The sequence below is a fragment of the Canis lupus genome, chromosome 28 (assembly GCF_003254725.2).
Source record: "Canis lupus dingo isolate Sandy chromosome 28, ASM325472v2, whole genome shotgun sequence".
NCBI lineage: Eukaryota > Metazoa > Chordata > Mammalia > Carnivora > Canidae > Canis > Canis lupus.
In genome coordinates, this window is record NC_064270.1 from 36,136,350 (window position 1) to 36,163,124 (window position 26,775).

Here is a 26,775-nt window from a genome sequence, read left to right on the forward strand (position 1 = left end):
AATTAGAAGTCCATTAGCAGGATGCTTTGGACATTGGTGGACCTCAGAAATGCGCAGGCATGTTTGCCTGTCTGGGAACTGCAGGCTGGATGTTGTGATTTGCAGGGGAGCTACCAGGAGGGCAATCTGAGGCCCAGGGAGGGCTGTGGTTGACACTGGCCAGGGATTGAGGAAGAGTCTGTGCAGGTGTTGGCACGGAGGTCCTTCATTCAGGCTGGCCTTGGCCCTGTACAGCCCCTCCAGGGGCTGCTCAGACATAGCAGACTCCAAGCTGCTGTAAGCTCTGATGAAAGAAATAGAAAAATTCTATTTCCCCCTCATAGGACTGTTGTGAGGGTGAAATGAGTCTGAACATGTGAAGCTCCTTGTCTATTGTCTAGCTCATAGAATATAATCAGTTAATGTCAGCCAGAATCAGCAGCAGCATTGTCACCATCAATACCACTGTCACCACTGTCACCACCACCACCACCACCACCACCATTATTGTCATCACCATTGTCACTAACACCACCGGCACTACCATTAGCACCACCACTGCCACCATCACCACCACCACCATCACTGTCACCATGATCACCAATATCACCATGATCACCACTATCCCCACCAGCATCACCATCGTCCTCATCACCACCTTCATCACTATCATCACAAGCATCACCACCAGTACCGTCGTCACCATCGTCACCACCATTGCCATGATCATGATCATGATTCAAGGTATCCTAGTGTTGTACCATCAGCAGCAGCAGCAGCTTCATCCACAGCATCATTGCTGTTAGCATTAGGAGTGATATGGGTGTAGGTGGAAGCCTTCTGTCATTTATGAGCTACATTTCCTTCCTTCTATCCCCAAGCAGCCATTTTTAGGGTGATTAGGAGATTGAGCAGAGGTGATGACTTTGCCTTTTCGTGTCTCTCTGATCCATTCAAACTAAGTGAGGCACAGACCAGTGTGCTAATTTTTAATTTTGGGAAAAAAGACCCATATGGTTACTCACTCTGGGCTGCTGCTGACTCTTCCAGAAAAAGAAAAAACCCCGCCATTCTGGGGAAGAACCTTCATGCTGGGTTCATCTCTGCATCTTTCTCATTTCACATGAGCAGCGTAGCAAGCCGTTGCACTGGGCTCCACAGTCCAGGATTGAGAAATTCTGCTGAACGTGCGCGTATACCCAGTGACAGCCGGCTTTAGCCAGGCTATTAAAAAAGGCAAATGGGTTTGAGGAGGAGGAATATATTAAGCACACGGCCCACCAGCCAGATGAGGGTGGATGCAAAGATATGAGTGGACGCGGGATGACCACATTCTCTTGTGGAATCATTCCCAGATCTTAACAGATCCGAAAAATAAGACAAATGGGCAACTTGCAAAGAGGTTGCCTTTGTGCTTCTATCAAGTAAAGACATTTTAAAACCCAGATGTCTTCCGTCATTGTCATACTAATAAAGGAGAAGACGTTCCTCCTCTTTCTCAGCCTGCTCTACCCCTCAAAGAGGGACCGCTTTAAAGGTCAAAGAACCAGAATTCGGAATAGTCTCTTGTCTTGAATACTTCTGGGTTTAAGAAAAATTCACTGCATTGTATTCATTTTTCCATCACCCAAGAATTGGGGAACCGTAGCCACGGGCTGGTCAGGTTCAGATGCTTGCAGCTGGGACCTCTGCCCCAGCTGCCTTCGGCAGTGAATAAATTAGCCACAAAACACTCCTTTTACATTGTCCTGCGCATACCTCCCTGTGTTTCGCATGGCTGTTGTAACCAATTACCACACACCCAGGAGCTTAAAACAATATGTATTTATGATATTGCAGCTCTGGAGGTCAGAAGTCCTAAAATCAAGGTGTGGGCTGTGTTTCTTCTGGAGGGTCCTGGGGGATTCCACTTCCTTGCCTTTCCTGGCTGCCAGGGTTCACCTGTGTTCCGGGGGGTTTGTGGCTCCTTCCTTGACCACTGTAACCTTTGCTGCATCATATCTTCTGACTCAGGCTCTCCTGCCTCCCTCACACGGACCCCTCTGATTGTACTGGTCCCACCTGGATAATCCAGGATTAGCATCCCCACTTGAAATACTTACCCTGGACAATCCTGCAAGGGCCCCCTTTGCCAATGTAAGGTAACACCTCACAGGTTCCAGGGATTCAGATGTGGATGTCTTTTGGGGGGACATCATTCTATCTACCACACTTCTCCCTCCCTCCCACTCCTTTGGCCAATAATCTTACGTAGTAAAGTGTTTCAGTTTGCCTTTGAAAGATTTTTAAGGCTGTGATAGTAAGAGCAAAGGGCCAGAGGCTGCGCAGCCACTATAGTGGTCTTAGCTCTTCTGTGTCTTTTGGGGCCCCAGGCATGAACCTTCAGAGGCCTTTTCCCCTTTCATCTATAAAATCGGGTCTTTAAGGCTCATTTCATAGTTAAATTTGAAGTTCCTCTTCCCACAACTGGTTTTGTCTGCCTTTTTCAGAGAGGAAGAGGGCAGGTACTTAGAGATTTTTATGTATGTGCCTTACAAATTCACATGAGCCTGGATGTGTTTATAGTGGACGTGTTCATTTTGCTTTATTTTTATTATTTTTGATGTGTTTATTTTTTGCACATCTCTAACAGAATAGGCATGCTGGCAGGGATGCTGTTAAGAACTGTGAGAAACGCATTTATGACTCCTAAAGGCTTAGGAATATAGTTATGCTGAACCAGGAAAGGCTGGCATATGCTCCGAGCTTCCTTTACCTAATGCAGTTATTTCTCGTTAAACTTCACCATAAAATGCTAAATAAACTTAATAACTACTAATAGCCATTTATGTCAGTTGAGGACATTTAAATTTTATGAATTTTGGTGGAAATAGAGGAAAATACCTATGAAAATAGAATTTTCTACATGCATGTTTTTTGATGTTTTAGGATTTTCCTGATCGTGTGTTTATCTCCTCGCTTTGGCTTTTTAAAAAGGATTCTGATAGTGTTAGAAGTCTTTATTGCAGTAACAGCAAAATGCTCCCAACCACAATTAGAGTCTTTATTATTTACTAAGTGTTCACTGCAGGACACCCAGTGTTCCAATCACCAAATCTGCCAGTGGCATCATTGTCTTTAAGACACAAAATGCACATGGTCATGCAAGGTGTAGATATCAAGAGGCTTATTTCATGGGGAAAGGTGAATATGGAGAGGATAGGTCATTTGCTGGAGGTCCCTCGGATCTTCAGGCATAGAAACGTTACCTGTGTATTTTGTCTGCCGGGTGGACATGGGAACCAGGGAAGGTACCTAGGCCTACACTGCCTTCCTAGCCACGGGTAGCTCAGGTATGGGGCAGACAGCAGCAGGTGTGCTGTGGTGGAGACGTTTGGAGAAGGGGTTGATGAGAGAAACATAGTGAGCCTGGCTTTCTGAACAGGTGCACCTGGTTGGAAGACCGGTCGATGGTGGTGGTGGGGGGTAAGTTGGCCCATACAGGTGTGGGACAGGCTGGTTACTGTCGTTCAGGGAGAAGAAGCAGGGACAGGGACCCTCCTAAGGCCCATACTGTGTGGTTGGTGGAAGGCACACCATGCTTGCTGGAGGAGTTTGCACATGCTATGATCAAGGAGAATTTTAGAGATGGACACAGTGAGAATAACTTCATCTGGTAGGGTGTTCAAGATGGATGGATGAGACGATCAGAATTTTGAAGATGAGTTTTACATTTGGTCTGCTTTCTTTTTAAGTAAGATCCATTGGAAAGGAGGAGCATCACTGTATCACTGTATTTTTCTTTCTTTGTTTCTTTTTGTTTTAATGACTGGAAGTTTGTACCTCTTAGTTGTACCTCTTTCTTCTTTCTTTCTTTCTTTTTCTTTTTCTTTTTTTTTAAAAAATTTTTTTAAATTTTTATTTATTTATGATAGTCACAGAGAGAGAGAGAGAGAGGCAGAGACATAGGCAGAGGGAGAAGCAGGCTCCATGCACCGGGAGCCTGATGTGGGATTCGATCCCGGGTCTCCAGGATCGCGCCCTGGGCCAAAGGCAGGCGCCAAACCGCTGCGCCACCCAGGGATCCCTCTTTTTCTTTTTTAAATATTTCATTTATTCATTCATCAGAGACACAGAGAGAGAGGCAGAGACATAGGCAGAGAGAGAAGTAGGTTCCCTGCGGGGAGCCCGATGTGGGACTCGATCCCAGGACCCTGGGATCATGACCTGAGCCATAGGCAGACGCTCAACCACTGAACCACACTGGTGCCCATTAATTGTACCTGTTTCAACCATCCTGCATCCAGCTCCTCTCTGGCAACCTCTGTATTTATGCATCTGTTTTTTAGTTTCTTTGTTCATTTGTTTCGTCTTTTAGATTCAACATAGAAGTGAAATCTTGTGGTATTTGTCTTTGTCTGGCTTATTTCACTTAGCATAATACCCTCTAGGTCCATCCATGTTGTTGCAAATGGAAGGGATCTCATTCTTTTTTATGGATGAGCAATATTCCATTGTGTATATATAGTGCATCTTCTTTATCCATTCACGTATTGATGAAAACTTGGGCTGCTTCTGTATCTTGGCTGTTGTAAATAATGCTGTTTATTTTTCTAATAAACACAGGGGTGCATATATTCTTTTGAATTAGTGCTTTCATTTTCTTTGGGTAATACCCAGTAGTGGAATTGCTGGATATGATTTTTTTTTTTTTTAAGATTCTATTTATTTATTCATGAGAGACATAGAAAGAGAGGCAGAGACACAGGCAGAGGGGGAAGCAGGCTCCTCACAGGGAGCCTCATGAGGGATTCGGTCCCAGGACCCCGGGATCATGCCTTGAGCCAAAGGCAGATGCTCGACCACTGAGCCATCTAGCCGCCCCATGATGTTTATATTTTAAGTTTTTTGAGAACCCTCCATATTATTTTCCACAGTGGATGCAATTTACATCACAACCAACACTGCACAAAAGTTCCTTTTCCTCTACATCTTCCCAGCATGTGTTACGTCTTGTCTCTTTGATTCTAGCTGTTCTGATTGGTATAAGGTGATATTTTATTGTGGTTCTGATTTGCATTTCCCTGATGATGAGGGTTGTTCAGCATCTTTTCATGTATTCGTTGGGCATCTGTATGTCCTCTTTGGGAAAAAAAAAATATAAGTTCTCTGCCCATTTTTTCTTTGGATTTTTTTTTTTTTTGTATTGAGATGTATAAGTTTATAGTATATTTTGGATACCATCCTCTTAACCAGATGTGTCATTGGCAAATATCTTCTCCTATTCAGTAGTTTGTCTTTCTGTTTTGTTGATAATTTCCTTCACCGTGCAGAAGTTTTTTTTTTAGTCTCAGTAGTTGATTTTTGCTTTTGTTTCTCATGCCTCAAGAGACATATCTAGAAATGTGTTTTTATGGCCGATGTCAGAGAAATTACTGCCTGTGCTCTCTTCCGGGAGTTTTATGGTTTTAAGTTTCACATGTAGGTCCTTTATCTATTTGAGTTTATTTTTGTCTGTGGTTCCAGAAAGTGGTCCAGTTTTCCCAGCACCATTTGTTGAAAAGACTGTTTTTTCTCCCGTTGCATATTCTTTCCTTCTTTGTTGTTGGCTAATTGACCATATAAGCATGGATTTATTTCTAGGCTCTCCATACTTTTCCACTGACCTATGTGTCTGTGTGCCAGCACCATACTGGTTTGATGACTACAGCTTTGTTATTCTTTCTCCAGTATTTTCTTTCTTTTCTTACTTTTTTTTTTTTTTTTAAGAGAGTAGACTACTTGAGTATTTTAGCATCTTAAACACTTCCTAATGTCCTTTTTCCACTGTGATAGTTACCTTTATCTCATCATGCTTGAGCAAAAGTGTGGTCTCCATTTAATGGTATTACTTTTTTAGGTGCTTATCTGAAAGGAATAGGAACTGCTTTATGTCAGGATACGCATTGGTGATTTCAGAGATTTGTTGAGTTATTGCCAGTTTAAAGAATTTCTTACAATGTTGGACATATTTTTGCCTATTTGATTGTAATGTAAGCTTTTTGGCTTAGTATCAGCATTGGTTATACGATTATTTTATTTTTCTTGTAAAATTTATTTATTTTTTTGTTATATGATAATTTAAAAAATCAGGTTGGTTTCTAAAGTTATTCAGCCCACGTGTAATTGATTCATAGTTAGAAAGTATTTCATGAAATGTATTTTTCTTTTAAGATTTTATTTATTTATTCATGAGAGACACACAGAGAGAGGTAGAGACACAGGCAGAGGGAGAAGCAGGCTCCCTGTGGGGCGCCCGATGCAGGACTTGATCCTAGGACTCCGGGATCACTCCCTGAGCCAAAGGGAGATGCTCAACCACTGTGCAACCCCGGTACCCCTCAGGAAGTGCATTAATGGAAAATACAGTGTATGAAGTGATAATTAAAATGTTAACAGTATCACTTTTCTTTCTATTATAAACATTATTCAGCTATAAAAAGGAACAAAGTTCTGATACATGGTGTAGCATGCCCAAACCTTCAAGTATTAGGTCAAGGAAACCAGATAGGAAAAAGGACACTATAGTTTGATGGTGTTCCTATGAAGCAGGTAGAGCAGACCTGTTCCTAGGGACACAAAATGGATAGAGGTCGTCCTCGGGCTGCGGGGAAGGGACGGGGGTCCTTGCTCCGTGGGTGTGAAGTTGCTCTTTGGAGGGATGAAGAAGGTGTGGAAGGTGACAGTGGTGATGGTTGTACAACGTTCTCAATGCTGCTGCCGCCGCGCTGGACACTTAAAGCTACTTAAAACGGCAGATTTCCCATCATCTCTATTGACCATGTCAGTGTGGGTTTATTTCCAGGCTCTGCGCCGTGTTCTCTTGGTCTGTGTCTGTTTCTGTGCCACCACCACACTGTGTTGATCCACTAGAGTGCTTCAGGGCCACACTTAAAAAACAAACAAACAAATCCCAGTTGCATGGTGTTCCGAACTTCGTCTACTTGAAGAAATATTTGTGTCTTGAAAGAAAAGGCTACTATAGGTTATCAGAGAGGCTGATCTAGGCAGAGTGAATGTGTTTCAGCATGAAAAACAAGCAGACACAAGCCAGCAAAGTCACTTCGACCTCTACTAATGTCTTCTTACCTCTGTTTCTCCTTCGCAGCATTTTATAACTACGATGCCAGGGGAGCGGATGAGCTTTCTTTGCAAATAGGAGACACTGTGCACATCTTGGAAACATACGAAGGTGCGTATAACTTTGGTGTCTTACCATTTTGGGCAGTTTGCACGTTTTCAGGTGTTTCAGAAATAGGTGTCCTCGTGACTCTTGTGCCTGTGATCCGTCTTCCTGTGTGAGGGATGCCATTTCTGGGGAGGGCTGTGGCGAGGTCTCTTCATTGTTCGAATAATATACTCAAGATGAAATTAAAGCTAAAAATTCTAATTTTTCACCTCTAAAGTTTTCTGTGGAAATAGCTGTTTTCATTAAAAAACAACAACACTTTGGTTCCTTTGTTGCAAACGTATGTGGATCTTGATTGTAACTGACCACTTGGAAAACTATGAAAAAAATACATTTAAGACATTTTCGTGTTTAAGTTACTGTTTTGATGTGTTTAATGCAGGTGGTGAGACTTCTTACTTTCTCACTTAGATTTGTTAACAGAGGAACCAAAACTGTTTCTTTTTATCTTTGACCCCATTTTCTTAGGGGTGAACAGACATTGTGACAACTGTGTGGGATGTGGGCCAGCGAAGCAATCATTGTCCAATAGGTTAGAAATCTAGTAAGTACACTATTGTGATGGTAGTTTCTCAGTGTCTTTGGATTTTCACACAACTTTTTTTTCAAATTGTTTTTTTTAAAGGCTTTATTTGAGAAGGAGAGAGAGAGCGAGAGAGCGCGCATGAGACTGGGGTGGGGGCAGAGGGAGAGGGAGAAGCAGACTCCCCGCTGAGCAGGGTATCTGATGCAAGACTCGATCCCAGGACCCTGAGATCATGACCTGAGCCCAAGACAGCTGCTTAATCGACTGAGCCACCCAGGCACTCCATGCAATCAGTTTTTATCTTTAGTGTTTTGGATAGCATTAGAACGGCCCACCCTTCCTTTTTACCCTGTGGTTATTGTGGCACATACAGAAGGGAAGCAATGATGGGCTTGATTTCTGAGACTCCGCGGATCTGGAAGTTTTGTAAAATTGTGTAATTAGCGTTGGTGGCTTTATTTCCTGCTGGAAAGGGTGACTCCCATATAGCAGATGAATGAAAAGAACTGATTAAAATGGATCGTTTCAATAGAAAAATTGCTTTGAGAGTGGTAATTTAGCTAAACCCTTCCAGTAGGAGGTGGGGCTAGGAGAGGAGAGTGCAGCCATCCCACAGTGATTGGCAAACTGGACTTCACACTCAGTCTGCAGAATCTACTTTGCGCACGAGTGAAGCAGCCGTGAGCCTCCGTGCACTAGGCAGGCTGCAGCTTGTTCCTCTGGTACTCCTCCCAGACACCTCCGGGAAGCACAAACCTATTAAAACACCCATGGCCATGTCCCTTACTTCCCCTTGTGTTGTGTTCAGACTTAGAATTCCAGTCCATTTGCATCTTCAACCCTAAAATCTTCCTACTGGGGAAAAAAAAAATCAGCTTTAGTGGCGTATGCCTGGAAGCAGATGTAACTCTGCAAAAACAGACCCTGTCCTTAAGTGAATGAGTAGTTGTGATGGGTGCCTTCTGCTTGTTTTCAATTTTTATAGCTGACAGTTGGATTGCCTTATCTGCTCTCAGTATATATTGCCAATGTTTGAGAGGAAACAGAGAAATTAAGTAGAGGTTAAGGATCAGACCTCTCATCTCAGACGCTTTACTGATCTGAAGGGAAAAATGCTCTTACATCTTTTTTATGTTTGCCCTCTCTCAGTTGAAGTTGAAATCCTGGTTAATAAACACTGGGCAATGACGTCATTCCCGAATAGATAGCAATTTCCGGTTGGCCTGGGTATGTGGGGACTGTCATCTCTTGTTCTTTGCTTCCTAAGGAGAATGTACTCTTTAAGCAGTGGGATCCTAGGATGAGCCAGTGATCCTTGCATACATTTGACTTAAAAAAAAATTGCATAGGGAGCATCACGGTAGAGGCTTCCTCATTGAGCATTTAGTTTCCGGGCTAGTCAGTCTTCCAGATTCTGATTAAACTATTCCAGTCTTTGTAGAGACCTTCTAACGCAAAACAAATTCCTTTTCTTTGACAACTGTCATTTTGGTTTTAATCAGAATCTGATCAGAGAAAGGCCTGTGGGAAAGTAGTTTTGACTTTGGGAGACTTGGTGTCTTTATTCATCAAATAAAAGTGGAATAATTGTTTTTCTGCTCTTTCCTTTTGTTCTATTTTAGTTTCACGGCTCATATCTGAGTTTGGCCTTTTTTTTTTTTTCTCCTCTCCCCTCCTACGTTTCCTCTAAGAAAATGTATTTCTGTTTGTCAAACTTAATTTTCCTTTTCTGTGTGATCCTTTTCAGGATATTACTTGGCTTTCTGCAGAGAATATAAATTCTAGATGATCACTCTTTATAGTAAGGTTCAAAGAACAAATTTACCTTTAAGTTATGGTTAATTTCCCTCTCGCAGGCTCATGAAGGCCTGGAGCAGAGGACAAAGAAGAAGCAGTGTCCAGGTCACTGTGGGGGTGGAAGGAGCATGGAGGGGTCACTGAGGGCACGTCCCTGCCATTAAGCAGTGTCCTGGCTCAACCAGACAGGAGAGGTGAGCCAAGATCCCGTGTTTATAAAGTGACTCTTGAGTGGCCGAGGGCATGTGCCGATCCTGCCACCTGCTTGTTTCCACGCTGGGTGCTAGATGCCATACGTCAGGGATCTTGCAGGCAATGTGCAAAGATTAGGAAGTTAATCTTTTGATTCAGCCACTACACTGGAACTGAAAATATCTGTATTTTTTAAGGGGGGTAATGATGTGTTTTCTTACAAAACGCACCTCACTTCTTTTTTTTTTTTTTAAAGATTTTATTTTTATTTATTTTTTATTTATTCATGAGAGACACACAGAAAGAGGCAGAGACACTGGCAGACAGAGGAGCAGGCTCCCTACGGGGAGCCCGATGTGGGACTTGATCCCAGGACCCCCCAGGATCACTCCCTAAGCCAAATGGAGATGCTCAACCACTGAGCCACCCAGGTGCCCCGTACCTCACTTCCTTTTTGTGTCTCAGCATCTGTTAACTGAAGGTCTTGTGAGATAGCGTGAGTTTCCTGGGGCATCTATAACAAAGGACCACACTGGGCAGCCTCAACGGCAGAGGCGTGGTCTCTCCGGGTTCTAGAGGCCAGTCATCTGCAATCATGGCATCTGCAGGGTTGCTTCTCCTTTTTTTTTTTTTTTAAGATTTTATTTATTTATTCATGACAGACAGAGATAGAGAGAGAGAGAGGCAGAGACACAGGCAGAGGGAGAAGCAGGTTCCATGCAGGGAGCCTGACATGGGACTCGATCCTGGGACTCCAGGGTCATACCCCAGGCCGAAGGCGGTGGTAAACTGCTGGGCCACTGGGGCTGCCCAGGGTTGCTTTTCCTGAAGGGCTTTGAGGGAGGTGCTGTTCCTTACGTCTCCCCAGCTTCTGGCAGCTTGCCAACAGTCTCTGGTGGCTTTTATTTTATTTTATTTTATTTTATTTATTATTTTATTTATTTTATTTTTTCTGGTGGCATTTAGATTGTAGATACAGCACTCTCATTTCTGTGGCAGTCTCCCTGTGTCTCTGCTTTCCCTGTGTACGTGGACACCGGTCATTTTGGTTTGTGGCCTGCTGTAATGAATTCATTTTAACCTGATCGTCTGCAGAGACCTTATTTCCAAATAAGTTCATGTTCGCAGATACAGTGAGGACGTCGACATCTATTTTGAGGGACACAGTTTAACCCATGACAGATTGGAAGAGGCAGTCAAATTGATAAGGTTCACATTTCTTTGAGGACCTGTGAGCCCTCCAGCCCGGCCTCCACTCAGCAAGCATCCCTGTGACTGGTCGCAGCTGACTGGCCACCTGGCCCTGGCCCAATGGAAGGGCCCCGTAGCTGTGGTTACTGTCTACCTGAGTGTGGTCATGTTGCTTCCAGAGCCTCCAGCTGTGGGGCTGGGTCTGCCCCTGTGGTGCCTGCAAAATGTTACATGCAGGACACCTGTTGGTTCTTTCTCCAGAATGCCCACCGTGCACGTGGATGCTGTCCTTCAGGACAGGATTTGGTCGCCTCTGGAGTTGGCTCTCTTGCCGTTCAGTACTTAGGGCACAGGGCACAGGACACCGTACACCTGACACAAATGAACGTCCTGTCCATCTTCAGGCAGCTACTTGTGAACTGGGCAGATCCCAGGACCCGGTGATGTGGTCCTCACCTGTCCATCCTTGAAGAAAGTCCAGCTGCTTCCTCGTGCATGTCTGGGTTTGCTGCCTGGTTTCTCAGGGCGCAGTGAATGCACCTGTCCACACGCTGCTGTGCCTGGCGTGACTCCACCCTCCTCCATCTGACTGACCACAAGTCCTCCTTGAAGACCCAGTCCAAGCTCACCTGTCTGGGTGACAGCTCCTTGCTGCCTGCCTCCGGCCTCCCTCGCTCGGCCTGGTCTGTCCCCTCCTGGCACCACCCCTGGACATGGATGTGCGTGTGTTCCTCCTGTTGTTCTGCTGAGAACGCTGTATGGGGCTCGCTGACTTGGTTTCCATTTTCCTGTGGTGGATTCTGTGCCCCCTGAGTTTCAGGGCTGTGTCTTGCCCATCCTTACCTGTCTCTGAGGTGCGGGACTCTTGCTGGGAGCATGCCAGTTGACTCCATAGAGACCATCTGTGAGCCCTGCCTGGGAGAAGTACTGCTACTGACTGACCGTGGACCCTCCTGCTCCTAGCCTCACCCCCTCTTGCTCATTCCCCTTAGAGCAGCCAGGACTATGTTCTCTTAGATCCCCTCCCTCCCCTGTGAGAGACCAGGGCAGGGATGTCCTCTCTCCTTCATGCTGACATCTCTGCCCTGCAACGTGGTTTGGCCCCTGCTTGTCTTAGGGGGTCTTCCCATTTGTGAGCTCACGGAGGGCAGAGACTGGGTCCCATCTCTTTCTCTAGTTTGCTCTGTCCAGTGCAGTCTCTGGCACACAGTGTGTGGGCTCAGTTGGTTGAAGGAAGAATGTAATGCAAATAATCTTGGGGAGGAACAGGATAGATTTTCATTTTGCCTAGGAAGGCAATTAAAAAAGAAACTCCCTCTATTATTATAACATTAAAAAACCAAAAGGACTTCCTACCTTTTATTCCCGTGGCTCATCTCTCTCTCCTCCCTCTTCCCACAGAAAACCGTTTAACTTGTGTTTTAAGTGGATTTTTTTGTTTGCCTGTGTTGTACTGTGTGGCATGCCTGTGTACTTTTCATGCATATAGATGTGGGTGTAGCTCTATGTGTGTTTGTTACTTTGTTATTCTGAGCTATATTCTAAGATGCACCCCTGTGTATTTTTAGTATATGTTTAGGTCACAGCTCCCACTACTGTGTGTGCGCCCCCTGTGTTTTACCCACAGCCTTCTCAGTTCTGGGCACTTGGATTTCCTCCACTTGCAACCCTCTGCGTCCTGCTGCCATGAGCCTTGTGCATCCATCCCGCCGTGCACAGATGGGTGTGCGCATGTCTTCCCCAGGGATGCATTCCCAGGTTGGGGGTGCTGGTTGCAAGCTGTGTGGACGGATAGTTCTGATAGGTAGGGATGGCTGCTGCCTTTCGGTTGCTGTTGGCTCCACTCTCCCCCAGCGCCCAGGGCTGTGCCTATATCCTACATCATTACCATTTTTACCACTAAAATTTGTGCAGTAAAATTGTATTTGATTATTATTAGGTTGGAGCCGTCTCTTCATACGTGGTAAGCCCTTGGACTCCTTTTGTACACTGTTGATAAGTATGACTCTTTTTTACTTGGCTTCTGTCTTTTTCTTGTTTCTGTGCAGTCTTTCCATATACGTTCTAGAACATCCATCCCTTGTCAGTTTCAGAAAAGAAAGGGCACGATCATAATGAAGATGTGGGAAGGCTATAATGACGGGATGGAAGACCGTCCTTAAAACCGAGTAACTATAGCTTTGGTTTGGCTCTAGATGTGGGCTGGTGACTGCATCGACTTCCCCTCTTTCTCTGTTGCAATGTCTGTGAACGCCGCCCTAGATGAACGCAGGTTCTGGGCCGGCACGCAGGAGCCAGCGAGGTTTAGACAGCATGGCTCTCAGAGATCAGCTCCACATGTGCAGCAGAGATCTAGACACTTAGCATCTGCAGGGCTCCCAGTCGATCTCTGAGTCCCATTGTCAAGAAAGCCAAGCGGTCACCATTAGGTCTTTGCAAGGATCCTGGGAATGTCCATCTCCTGTTCTGAATGCTTAGAAAGCATCTGTTAATAATCCCTTGAGGACTTTGCTCATTTCCACTGCATCACTTTCTGGTCTGTGATCACCCTCCCTGCCCCGGGTTGGTAACATGATTTGCTCTCTAGTGGGGCAATCTTCTGAGCTCACTCAGACATCGCTAGCTTCTGAGCTTTGAGTTTCTGATACTGTGTAAGACTCTAATATTTGGTTATTCTCTGGGAATTTACCCAACTTGCACTTTTGGGGTGCTCCTGAAATTCTCAGACCGGGTCCTTGTGTTCCTGTGGGCAGAGTTAGAATGTGTCTGAGCTTTGGATTGACTTTTCTGAGCAAGGTGGCCAGGGTGACTTGGGAGTGTAAGGAAGCAGCCACGACGTCACGTGAGATGGGGCTATTGGGAGGCTGGTCACTGGCCCTGCACCCCCAGAGCTCCTGCAGGGACAGTTTCTGCCCTTGACTTGATGGGAGGTGCCAAGGGAGCTGCTCTGCCGTCAAATGGTCCCTTCCGGTTAGCATTTATATCGTGCTAGCTATTATAGAAAGCCTGGCTTTAGCTTCCTCCCCACATGGAGGCAGTGAGAACTTGAGTCTAGGCCAGATCCCAGGGGCTAGGTGGGTTCATGTTTCTGGGCCTGGTGCTTCCTGCGGAGGGCTTAGTCTTTGCCACAGAAGCTCTCTGTGAGATCACAGGCTGCTCCGGGACACAGCGTCTCTGGGTTGAGGAGGGAGGAAGTTAGCGCTCAATAGATGCTCTGTTGTGGGGCACTTGATGATCTGGGGATGCTGGTATGTGCACTTGGCAGGGACCCCTCTCCTCATCACTTAGAGGGAGAGATAGGGCAGTGTATCCCCAAGGAGCCCGCTCCGGGATGAGTGGTCCCTAGGACGATGTTCCCTCCTGGGACTGTGCTGCTTAACTTCAGATTGACCGCTTCGGGGTCTCTAGCAGCCGACGGAGATGAGAGAGCTGGCGGTGTGTTTGGGAAGGCCACTAGCCTGGCAGTTTCGAGACCCATTCTGGAACCTCCCAGTCTATTTCCACAGTGTTAGGGTTACTGAATACTGGTGACAAAGTGATCTCCCTGGATCTGCAAGGCAGTGAATTCTGCAGGACAGGAAGGTATTGTGGGGGCCCTGTGATGTCTCCTCCTTCTCTAACTGTTGCAACTTTGTGTTTGTTTAGGGTGGTACAGAGGTTACACCTTACGAAAAAAGTCTAAAAAGGTAAGTCCTTTTGCTGAACCCCAGTGCCTTTCTATTCATTCTCCACACTGTGAAAGGAGATCATTCCCATCTCATTTGTGTCTACGGGGTTTCCTTATATATCTCCTTCTCTGAACCTAAAACGCTTGTGGGCTGACATGTGGGCTACCCCGAATTGTTTTTTGTTTGAACAATACATGTACCCAGGATGGAGCCGCTGGGCTGCGGTGCATTGCTGACCTGTCATCACGAATGGTGCAATCTTCTTTTCCTGGTACAACATCAGGTCCTCTTTAAGTGTGGGAGGCAGGAGAGAATGACCTGGTATTATGACTTCAGAAAAAAAAAATACTCATGATTTTCAGTCTTAGTATTATCCTTGATGACAACAGGTTTGCAAAGCTCACGCATGCTGGTTTTCCTCTTGGGTATGACTATTTTCAAACTAAGTTGCCTGCAAAAGAAAGGTTCTGCTTTCCAGGGCAGTATGCGTGCGTGCGTGCGTGGTGGCTTGAACTCCTGAAGCCAGGACCTGCAATTACACCTCGATCCTTGTGGTGGACACTCCCACACACAGTTCTGTGGTGGCTTCTCCGTTCTTAGCTTCACATAGCCTAATTATGGCCCTTCTGTTTTATTCCATGGTTTTGAAATAATGTCCAGTCGAAAGCTGTGATTAGGCTCTGTCCACGTTAACTTACACACTTTAATATCTACTTAGGCTTGACAAGATGGTTCATTTTACTTCTATTTCTTAACGTTGCCTCTCATGGTCTCCTTACTGGGCTGGACTCCTCATGTGGTCCTGGGCCTGGAACTTAAGGCTTCCAAAGTCTAAGTGGCTCAAGCATGGGACCTGCCTGCCCTGCTTCCCCCAGAAACCCTGCAGCCAGGCCCTGCTGGGCAAGTCGTTTAGGAAGGGCCCAGGTTGCGCTGCAGGGCAGCCCTCCTCTGGCATAGTGCTGTGGTGTTCTTATAGGAGAGACGCAGTTAGGAGTATTGGCAAGGCAGATTCACACATTGGAGCAAGGACCTCCTACCCTGCCCTGCCGGCCTCAGACTGGGCTGTGGGTCTTACACATCCAATGACCTAGAGACCTGAGGTTTGAACAAGGTGGATTCGAACCACGTGGGTGGTGGGATAGATTTCTCCAGGGAAAGTTCTATTTTCACACCGATCTCCTCTCCTGTAATGAATATATTCCCCCCCCCCCTTTTTTAAGATTTTATTTATTTATTCATGAGAGACACACAGAGAGGCAGAGACACAGGCAGAGGGAGAAGCAGGCTCCCAGCAGGGAGCCCGATGCGAGACTTGATCCTGGGACCCTGGGATCACGACCTGAGCTGAAGGCAGGTGCTCAACCACTGAACCACCCGGGCATCCCAAAGAATGTTTTCCTGCAGATGAAACTCTACTTTTATATGAGAAAGCCACAGTTGAGGATTTTATTATAAAGAGAGGAGGTTCTTGACACTGTCTCCCTCCATAGCCACACAGCATAGCTGGAGCTCCACGTGCTGGGCTCGCCCCAGGCAAACTGTTCACTTTCCTTTGATGCTTATTTGGTGTTTGGTACCACCTTCCTCAGCTTGGGATCCTTTCTACCATCGTCATCGTGTCCCTGCCATGCCTCCCTGAACTGCTGTCCTTCCTGCCCTTCACTGGGGTTCCCCGGCTTTACAACTCATTGGTACAGTACAGCTGGGTGGGGCTGTATTCATTTCTTCTTCTAAAATCCTCATTGGAAGATGAGGCAGTTGTGAAGCCCTTAAAGATAGTATGATTTTTTAAAAAGGATTTTTATTTATTTTTTCATGAGAGACACAGAGAGACAGAGAGAGAGAGAGAGAGAGAGAATGGCAGAGACACAGGCAGAGGGAGAAGCAGGCTCTCTTAAGGAGCCTAATGCGGGACTGGATCCCAGATCCCGGGATCACGATCTCAGCTGAAGGCAGCCACCCAACCGCTGAGCCACCCAGTTGTCCCCATAGTATGATTTTTGTAGTGGGCTCTGTCCAGGCAATGCAGAGAAGGGACTTGGCCCCCAGTAATCCAGGCTCCCAACTGTTCTGGAACCATCCCCTGTATAGCTATTCACACAGATGTCGTTCATCTGGACCAGTTTTAAACTGCCCCAGCTGGAGAGATTGCTCATTTCAAGCCTCCACGTGTGTCCTCGCTCTGCCTTCTACTTTTCCTTCCCTGGCTTTGTGCTGCCCCAGAGCAGGTTTACTGAGATGGAGGGGTATCTTTGCTTCTGGACACGGACGAGGCTGGCATATTTGTTTTCTTCCCCCCTCCATCCGAGTGCAGATGTTGACATCACATGTGCTGCTCCTGGAGGCATCCTGGGGATTTGGAGGTGTCCGAAACAACTGGGACCTGGTGAAGCTCCCAGCTTTGGGACCCTTTGGCCCCTTTTGTTGCTCATAGACAGTGGCCACTGTCTTTCTGTACAACTGTTGCCATCTCTGTGATAATTCTTCTTTATGTGAAATTCAGGCTTTCCTAGTAGGCAGGAGGAACATGAATCCGTGGTACCCATGCCCCTCCTGAACATGGTTAGTAGTTGTGGTTTCTGGTCCACCTGTGTAAATCCTTTGGGGCCAGATGCCAGGGAAACGCAATCAGAAGTTCCTGTTCACACAACAGGTGCCTGGAAACCACCAATGCCACTGAGTAGATTTCTGCTGCATGCACTAAATCCCATACAGGAAACTCTGGCTGGCTGTGCTGTGCTGTCCAGGGTCCCAGCACCTCCTGCCCCACTGCCCGCTTTCAGATGCTCATTTCTGCCTCATGTCACAAAGGGAGCTGTTTTGCTTGCTCAGGAAGCAGGACAGAAAGTCTTGGTAAAGCTGCTAGCACTTTACGGACCGTGCCTGACACTGAACTTGCCCTTGAGAAACTGCCTGGCACACCATGCTGCTAGGCCCCAAGTGAGCTGCACTTGGGCAGTGCAGAGCTCTGTGTTAACGGAAGCTGGTGTCTAGTAGTCTTGCGAATTTGGGCAAAATTTGCCCACTTTCTGCGTTTTCTCAGATGGTCCCTCTGTTGGGACCCACGTCTTGCGAATTTGGGCAAAATTTGCCCACTTTCTGTGTTTTCTCAGATGGTCCCTCTGTTGGGAGATTGATGAGAAATCTGTGGGTCAGGTAAGTAGTCCTACATGCATACGTGACGATAAATGATGGTGGAAGTCAACTTTTGATGGCCATTTTAGATTTTTTGAAAGAAAGAACTGTCAAAGACCATCATCAGAGATTGTTTTAGGCATCCGCTGGTTTTTGATTTGCCCATGTCAAGGGCAGCCCTGTATACAAGGTGCGTCCTATGGAGAAGACAAAGCCCTGTGCGCTTCTTTCCTTGCACACAGATTGCTTCTGTTTTCTTCCTTTTGAGATGTCTGTAGTCTCCATGAAACAAAAACAGGCTGAGTTTAAACAAAAACAGGAATGTTTTCCCCACTATGTTGTATATGAGACTTTACTGTAAGACTCGCTGAATTAATAGTGGTCCACCCATCCCTATCCACATGTTTTCAGGGTGGTTTTTGACTTTTGGTTGGGATTCAAGTTGATAATAAAACTATTGTTTTTTTTCCTCCAAAGGGTATATTTCCGGCTTCATATATTCATCTTAAAGAAGCCATAGTTGAAGGAAAAGGGTGAGTCTGGTCTTAATGTTTAAGTAAAGAAACGTGATGATTGTATTTGGCTTTGCTGCTCGTCTGTATGGCAGGACCTGTCAGGGTTGGATGCGGGCGTGAGTGACCGTGATGGGACAGGAGTTCTGGGGTGAAAAAGGGGACTTGGAATGGAGACGTATGTACAAAATGGCCTTCAACCTTTGAAAAGTCTGAAGTCACCACTGTACCTGCAGTCGTGCTCTTTATACCCAATGTCGATTTTGGGTAGCGTTCGTCCAGTGCTCTCTGCTTCTCCATGAGCAGTCCCACCCGATAGACCCTCCAGCCCCCAACTCCGAGTCCGTTTTTCTGGAAAACTTTGCAGGCTGTGACACAAATGGAGTTTAGGGTGAAGCAACAGGTGGTAAATTGGGACGTGTGTGAATTTACATTTTGTCTAATTGTGATGTATGTTTCTTAGAGGTCATAAAACTGATGTATAAGATCATTAAAAGGACTTTTATAGAACGAGAACCCATTAGGCAGGAATGGCAAATGAATAGCCAGGTGTGAACTTGGAAGAAGGAGCATTAAAATGTTTTCCTTTTTTGTCTCTTCTACATCTTCACCCTCAGTTAAATATGTAAATTATAAAATTACTAATCATATGATTACTGCATAATGACATCTCTTTGGCTGATTACAAAATTGCCTTCCCAAGCACTGTACTTTTAACATATGAAAAGGACTAGCTCAGGTTCTGTAGTTGCATGATGCATAATTAAAATGAAGAAAAAAAATAAAATGAAGAAAATAATTTAGAGGCCTAGATGGTGATGACCTGTAATACAGTATATATATATTTTTATATAGATTAGATGTTTTGTGTGCAGAGTTTTAAAGGGAAGGAAAGAAAAAAGGAGAGTTTTGACTCTTGTGGAAATAATGAAATAAAGTATGCATTGATTGTATTTTACATTTCTCCATATCAGAATCGATATAGAAGTCAGACTGTGATTAATGTTTGTTAGAAAGCACCCTGAGTATACAAAAGAATATATGGAGAATCTAATTGTGAAGCATCATAGTAATGTGGACGGGAGGTTATTTTGATTCTCAATGAGTGGAGTCACTCCCATGCAGGCAGACAGACAGACAGACAGACACTGGCTCCCATTACTGGGGCTCCTGGAGATGCCCTGGGGTGAGCGAGTGAATGGTGTACTGGGGACATGAGCACTTCAAAAACGCATTCCTGCTGATGCTTTGGGGCTCCCTGTGTTTGCTCTGCTGCTGCTCCCGCCCATGCCAGCTGCCCTCTGCCTCCCTCCTTGTAAAGACCCTCCTGCCTTCAGACTTGACAGGTGGTCTCACTGCTCCTCCTTTCCTCTGGAGATCTGTGGACCTTCCCCTCCCCTGCTCTCCCCTCCCCTCCCCTTCCCTCTCTTCCCCTCCCCTGGGTCCTTCCTCCTCTATGGGGCAGGCCACTCTGTCATCTCACCCCACCTGCCTCCTTGCTCTCCAGGGTTATTACTCCAACTCTTTTGCAGGGTTTCTTCTTTCTGTGCTCCCTTCGCTTTCAGACATCCCACATCATTGCTGTGTGCCAGCTGCCAGTGATTCCTTTTCTCCCTCTAGCCAAGGCAGTTCCCATTTGTCCCCTCTCCCACGCTCCCATGGCTGCAAGTGCCTCCTGATTTCCAAGCTTCCAGTGTCAGGGCTGCTCTTCTGGCTCTTTCCTACAGTCTTGGACACATGGCTGTCCCCTTCACTGAAGCTCCTTGTCTATTTCTGTTGCTGCCATTATAACCCACGTCCCCCCTGCCCACTGCTCCCAGGGGGCTCTCCTTGCCTGTGTCCTAGCCTTCTGTTGCCCTTCCGTTTGAGGGTGCCTATGTTGTTGTGTTTCCTCTCTGTGGGTGATGCTCAGATCAGGGCCTCCAGCCCTGACTTGTTCCCCCCTTGATCATTTAGAGCCAAGTAACTAAGGAGCCACCACCATTGGCCGAGTGTCTGTTGTGTCCTGGCCTTTCTTCCATGTGCCCTGTATGATGTTCTCTCCATAGGTCTTACCGAGGCAGCTGTTGTTGGGTTTGTACATTGCTGACTGCTTGCAGGTAGTGAGGTGGTTACAGAGATGATAATACAACACAGCCAGATCAGATACATTAGAGCCGGTTGGCATGTTAGTTCCAGGGACAGATCAGGCCTGCAAAGAGGGAGGAAGTGAGAAGGATCCAGAACTGAGACCAGGACACGGGATGAGCATTGAGGCCCTCTAGTCATAGTGCAAGCAGGGCCATCTCGTTGAGCTCCAAGCTTCTGCAAGCCAGTGCAAGAGCCCAGTGGACTCAGCATGAAACAGGATCTGGAGGACAGAAGCATCGCAGTTGCTGACACATATGCTCACCCTGTGAGAGAAGAGAAATCCTCCCAGAGGCTTTCTAAGGATGGCATTGCAGAGTGTAATGAACCACATTTTCATCAGGATCCTTACTGGGAACCTTGGTGACAGGCTTGGCAGGGCTGCTGTAATGACCACATTCTGTAATAGACACTGATAATGTCCCATGAGAGGGAAATTCCTAAAAGGGTGTGTGTGGGGGGTCTCATATGCACCCCTGCCTCAGACATCTGATTCCTGTTGCTCCAGGTGCTACATGTGGCCAGCCCTGTCCACAGAGACTGATTTTCTCTCAAGGACTTCACGGTTTCTTCCTTTGAGAGTCCCCACCATCAGTGGGCTATTGCAGGCCTAAACCCCAATGTGAGCCAAACCAAGAGTCCTACCCACTGATCTCAGCTCCAGCCAAATCAAGATATGTAGGTAGAACCTGTCTCGGAATCCCAGGACATTCCATGCTGGTTGGAGTCCTATCTGTTTGGGACCTCTGGGGCCAGGTGGCCTAATTTTACAACCCACCTTTCAATCTCTTATTGGTCTCAAGGATTCTGAGTCTTCTTCATCATCGGGCCTGATGCAGAGCATGTGACCAGAAAACAATGGCTGATATGATTAAAAAAAAAAGCATAAATAGATAGCAAGTTAAGAATAAGTCAAGGGTTCACCTTTCCAGGTGCAGAGAAAAGGGAAAGGATAATCCAAGTGTTGGGATCAGATAAAGTGTTGGGATCAGATAAAGTATCTCTGGACATTTGAGAGCATTTGAGAGCTGTCGCCTCATTCGTATTTCACCAAGGATAACTGCTTCATGTATTACCATATAATGAGTTTTATGCATGATGGAAATGTAAAAATCATCTTAACTCAAACCTGCGTTTTAATGCCACACAGATTGGTTATAATTTATGGCATCTATAAGATAGATGGGTACACATATTACGAATGTACTCTCAGACCTTGACGTTTTGAAGACTTTCAGTGGGATATTATTTGCCTCCTTCATCTTACCTTGACACATGAGGTAGACGCCTTTACTTGTAGGGTAATACATGAACACACTCAGGTTCTGTACAAATATTACCTGTCGTTCTTAGAGGTGTGTGTATTCCTATGTGTGGACACAGTCTTCCTTGTATATTTTCTCTCCATTGGCTTAAATATTTAATTCTGTGGACTAGATTTGGAATTTACAAGGTACAACTTGCAGACTCCATTGAAACCATGAACTTGGCTGTCCTTTCCTCCTTCTCCTTAGGCAACATGAAACGGTCATCCCAGGCGACCTCCCACTCATACAGGAAGTCACCACGACACTCCGAGAGTGGTCCACCATCTGGAGACAGCTCTACGTGGTGAGCAAACGGGATGTTGCATCCAAGCTCAAAAATAGCGAATGGTCTTTTTGGACCTTGCTGTACCGATGGCATATTTTTTTCCCCTTTCCCTGGGAACCTCAAAAGCAGAACTCCTCGGACTGAGTCATACTCAAGGCAAAGAAAGCAGCATGGCCCATTATTCTGGCCACCCTGGGTGGGGGGCATTGTCCTCTTGGACCTGCTTTGTGTTGGGGTACAGCCATGCTCACTGTGACAAAGCAGTGACTGATAAAAGGAAGGGCCAAGAATTTCACCCTCTTTGTGCTAAAACAGGAGAAGGGCTGCTTGAGTGCTTTGGAAGACAGGATTAGGGAGTCTGCACTGATATAACCCCCAGCGTTTACATTTTGATCATGAAAACTAAAATCTGCTTTTAAGCTGTAAGGAGTGCTCATTTATGGATGCAGTAGAGAGCAATTGCTGTTTACTTTTTTTTTTTTTTTTTTGCATTGTCTGTCTCTTATTGTTGGAGTAAAACCACATAGTCTTCTAGACCTAAGTGTGCCTGTTACAGAGGTAGGGAAGGCATTTACATCTTGGCTCCGTTGTGCAACTGTCCGGTTCTCCCAATCATAGAAGAAGCCTTATTAACGCAGGGAGGTTGAGACTCTGACATCTTCCATTTTCTATTCCCTCTGGGCATTTCTTTGCACATAAATTCATATTTGCAGAAGATTACCTTTTGTTAAGCCCGTATTTCTATTCAGAGTGTTGATTTCTCATATGCTAATGTTGTCAGCACAAAGCAAGGGCTCTGGAGGGAAGTCACTGCATCGATTTCTTGGGAACACAGAAAACTTGCAAAAGTCCCACAGCTGCTCTCTGGGCAGGCTTGTTGTTTTTGATTATACAGTGGTTTCTTGTAAATGCACAGTAATAAGCAGTTGCAGTAATTGGTCATCAAATGTTCTCAAAAACCGAAAAGCGTAAAGTTAGCCATGAATGTTTTGTGTAAATCTGAGCAATTTTGTAGTCGGTCTTTCATGTTCAACTTAGCAATTTTTAAACAAAAATATGGCAGCAAAACAAACAGGACTGATGCTGACTGATCCGTTAGTGGGCATGGTGCTAGCCTTTCCGCTTGGGATAGGCATGCCCGGCCGGCGGTCACCTTGGTTTCCTTTTTAGAAATGTAGGTTTGCCTCTTGTGGATTTGCGTTGTTGGATTTGCACAAAGCTAGAAGAAGAAACCCCTTACGGTATCTTTCTGTGAATTGTTTTTTTGCTATGCTCTGTGATTGTAGACAAGTTAGCAAAATATTACGGAGCTTAGATATTTGATAGGCTTTAGAAAAATGAATTAGTAAGAGGAAACAAACCTAGTTGTGAAATAAACCATTACGTTTGGCTATTTGCTTGTTACTTAAGAAATTAACATGAGGATGATGCTATAAAGAGGAGCTTGTGGGGTGCAGAAGAGTCTTTTGGGTGTTCTATGACAGGTTGGTGGTAGGGATCTTAGAAATTGCTAGAAAAAAGGTCACATGCTAGAAATAGTGGGATGAAAGTTTCACATATATGTACAGCAGAAGTTATTTTTTAAAGATTTTATTTATTTGAGAGAGAGACAGATAGTAAGAGAGAGAGCACAACAGGGAGGAGGGGGAGAAACAGATTCCCTGCTGACTTGGGTGCCCAACTTGGGGCCGATCCCAGGACCCTGAGATCATGACCTGAGCCAAATGCAGATGCTTAACCATCTGAGCCACACAGGCACCCCAAGCAGAAGTTATTTTAAAAAGCAGCAATGGCCACATTTTAATATTTGTAGCGGCCATGTTTAGAATTTTGTCAATTAAGTGTCCCCTAGATTTCTTTTTATAGAGGGAACCACTGGCTTCTTTTAGGCGTTAAGGGGTAATCCCTAATTCCCTTGATGAATTGTACTCTCAGCTGTTGCAAAACTGTTGCTTTTTGTTTTTTGTTGTTTTTTTTATACCATCAGCTCCCTTAAAATATATAGAGAGTGATAAAAATGTGAATTTTTCATGTTTTCCTTTTGAGGTAAATGCACGGAGAGCTTGTAGATTGAGATTTTACTCCTAGCAGAACTGCTGTGTGTGCACTGAAAAAAGCACAGTGTGTGTGGGGGCCCAGTGTGATGCTGTTCCCTACAGCTCAGCTGACAATACACCCAGTTGCCTGGTATGCCAAGGATGGCACAGGGCACAGTCTTCAGTAGTGAAGACTCCATGGCAAGATCTGTAGGTTCACGCTGATTCTGTGGGAGTTTCAGAGTTGCCTATCCACGGGCTACCTACTAGAAGCTCATGGGCTGTGTTTGCAGCTCCACATCCAGACCCTGCTCTGGTTAACTTCTTGATTCAGTGGCACATACTCTGGAATGTCAGATGGAGTATTGAAGATTGTGCATTACTTCTTATATTTCTGATCTTTTAGTGCCTGATAGGAATCAGACTCCATATCATGTGTTCCCGTTCCATGCAAAAACATCTTCTGATATTGATTGAATCCCATCATATAAAGTATATACTACATGTGTATTTGAAAACCAGTCTACAGTGCTTTTTTTATACCAAAAGCTTTATACTTGGCATTTCTCCCCTCTGTGTAGCAAGACAACAGGGAGATGTTTCGAAGTGTGCGGCACATGATCTACGACCTTATCGAATGGCGATCACAGATTCTATCTGGAACTCTGCCGCAGGATGAGCTCAAAGAGCTGAAGAAGAAGGTCACTGCCAAAATTGATTATGGAAACAGGTTTGTTTATGTGAAAGATGATTTCATGCTTAAGTTATCCAATATAATAACATTACTGTAAGCCTCGAGGAGGCTAAAATCATATTTTATCATAAAAAAATGTCTAACATCAAAATAAGGGCATAGTTTTCATTTTTAAAAGGATAGGTTATTTTCTATTGGATTCTAAAAATCAGTTTTCAGAGTCATTGTCGAAACTTGTTCTTGTCTCCAAGGAGCTGGGGCAGTCTGTCATTTTCACTCTTCCGTTGGTGACAGTGCCATGACTCCCCTTTCCCTCTCCCCCGACAAGGGATTTTTATTTTCTGCTCACAGTACTTGTCTTCGAGTCCAGTCGTGGTGGTACTTTGTGCAATAACAAGCACCAGGTTTCTCTGTGGAATCGTAAGTTCTAAGAATTGGAAGGGACATCAGAGGTCACCTTGAAACTTAGCCACCAGGGCAGGGGTGCCAGGTGTGGCACACCAAAATCCAGCCGGCTAAATCTGAATCTCAGACAAATAACACATAATGTGCCTTGTGTAAGGATGTCTTTTTGCAAAAGTTCCCATCTACAGCGAGACTCCACTGAGCTCTGCTTGACTGCCCTCGGCAGTGGTGCACTCCCTTCCCCACAGCACCATGAGTTCCAGTGTTCGGAAGCCTTCCTCAGGCCGAGCAGGGGTGAACTGCTTCATTCTGATTATGCCAAGTCTGTAACCGGAGTGAAGCCACGCCCTTTCCCACGGGATAACGATTTGGTTATTCATGTAACGTCAGAGCTGCAAGAAGCCTTAAAAATTATCCTGGTCACATGATTCCCAGATGCTGGTCTATATCAAAATCACTTGGAGAGCTTTCAAAATAATAGATCTGTGGGACCCACTCCTTATGATTCTGATTTCTAATATGGGGAATGCTGGCAGGAAATCTCAGTTTTTAAAAATAGGGTTGGACCATGCTGGACAGCAGATTGGGGAAACTTCTGGGTTAGTCCAAACCTCTCATTTTACATGTTAGGATGGTATACAGAGAATGGGAGAGGTTTGCTCCTAGCCATTCAGCTGAAGGATGCCCTGGGTAAACTAGAGAACCTTTCTGTACAATCAGAGTTACAATATAATTTTACTTTTTAGTACTTCATCCTTTCTAATATGGAAAGTCTCTAGAAACAACATTAGTTAGATGTAGTATTTGAATTAAAAAGGCTATAGGTGTACCCCTCCCCCCACCTCGAAATTTAGAGACTTCTGGGTGTAGGTTATTAGATATGTTGCAGGGAAACCCATTTCATGAGCACCTGCTTATTAAAATACCAGATTTTTAGAGCTTTTGATTCTGTTTTCTATTGGACTATTGTATTTTGAACTTATGTTCAGAAACCACCTGCCCACACAAGGGAGGCTTCCTCCCTGCCTCATTAGCATTGGCCCCGCCCACACCCGGCAGGGCCCCACCCACACAGCAGGGCCCTGCCCACACAGGGGAGGCTTCCTCCCTGCCTCATTAGCATTGACCCCGCCCATACCAGCACTGACTCCTCCCCAGGGACAGGTTCAGGGCTTCTATGAGCAATAAAATTTGGGAGGGGGCTTTACCTTATTAGAGAAATATGTTACAGAAACAACTGATGAGAGCCTAAAAGGCTTTAAAAAAATGTCTTTCTTTTGCTCTTGCGGCACCCCACAATCATTGCAACTACTGAGCTGTTTTCATGCAGAGCGAAAAGCCTCTGACTATTTGTTTAAAAGCCTGTTTACCCTCATGTTGCTGACAGGCCCAGTTGGCTCTGCCTCGCCATCAGTGGATTTGTTCAATAGATATTCACAGGGAAAAAACAAGGTCTTTGTGACTGCTTTGCAAATGGTGCAGTGGCCCAGCATATCTCTCAGAATGAATCCTGTGTGACAGGGCATCAGACTCCTATCCAGTGTTAAGGTGTGTGACCTTCAGGGAAGAGAAGTCAGGGACGAGTTTGTCTGGTTGGAGTCTTTATTACCAAGTCAACTTTCTTAAAATTGTAACCGCTAAAGGCATTATTTAATTGAAATTTATCTTTCTTTCAGCAGACTCTTTACGTTGCCGAATGGTTAAAAAAAAAAA

The 26,775-nt window shown here is 45.4% G+C and overlaps 1 protein-coding gene across 2 annotated transcripts in view; it reads left to right on the forward strand.

The window, feature by feature from the left end:
• The window catches only part of DOCK1 (dedicator of cytokinesis 1), a 494,693-nt gene that overhangs the window by 49,213 nt on the left and 418,705 nt on the right, over positions 1 to 26,775 (forward strand). For both annotated transcript variants that reach the window (XM_025467625.3, XM_025467626.3), the window contains exons 2-6: positions 7,106 to 7,189; positions 14,538 to 14,578; positions 18,173 to 18,228; positions 21,849 to 21,945; positions 24,545 to 24,693. In XM_025467625.3, the coding sequence (XP_025323410.1) occupies positions 7,106 to 7,189; positions 14,538 to 14,578; positions 18,173 to 18,228; positions 21,849 to 21,945; positions 24,545 to 24,693 (427 nt within the window). The remainder of the gene's footprint in view (positions 1 to 7,105; positions 7,190 to 14,537; positions 14,579 to 18,172; positions 18,229 to 21,848; positions 21,946 to 24,544; positions 24,694 to 26,775) is intronic.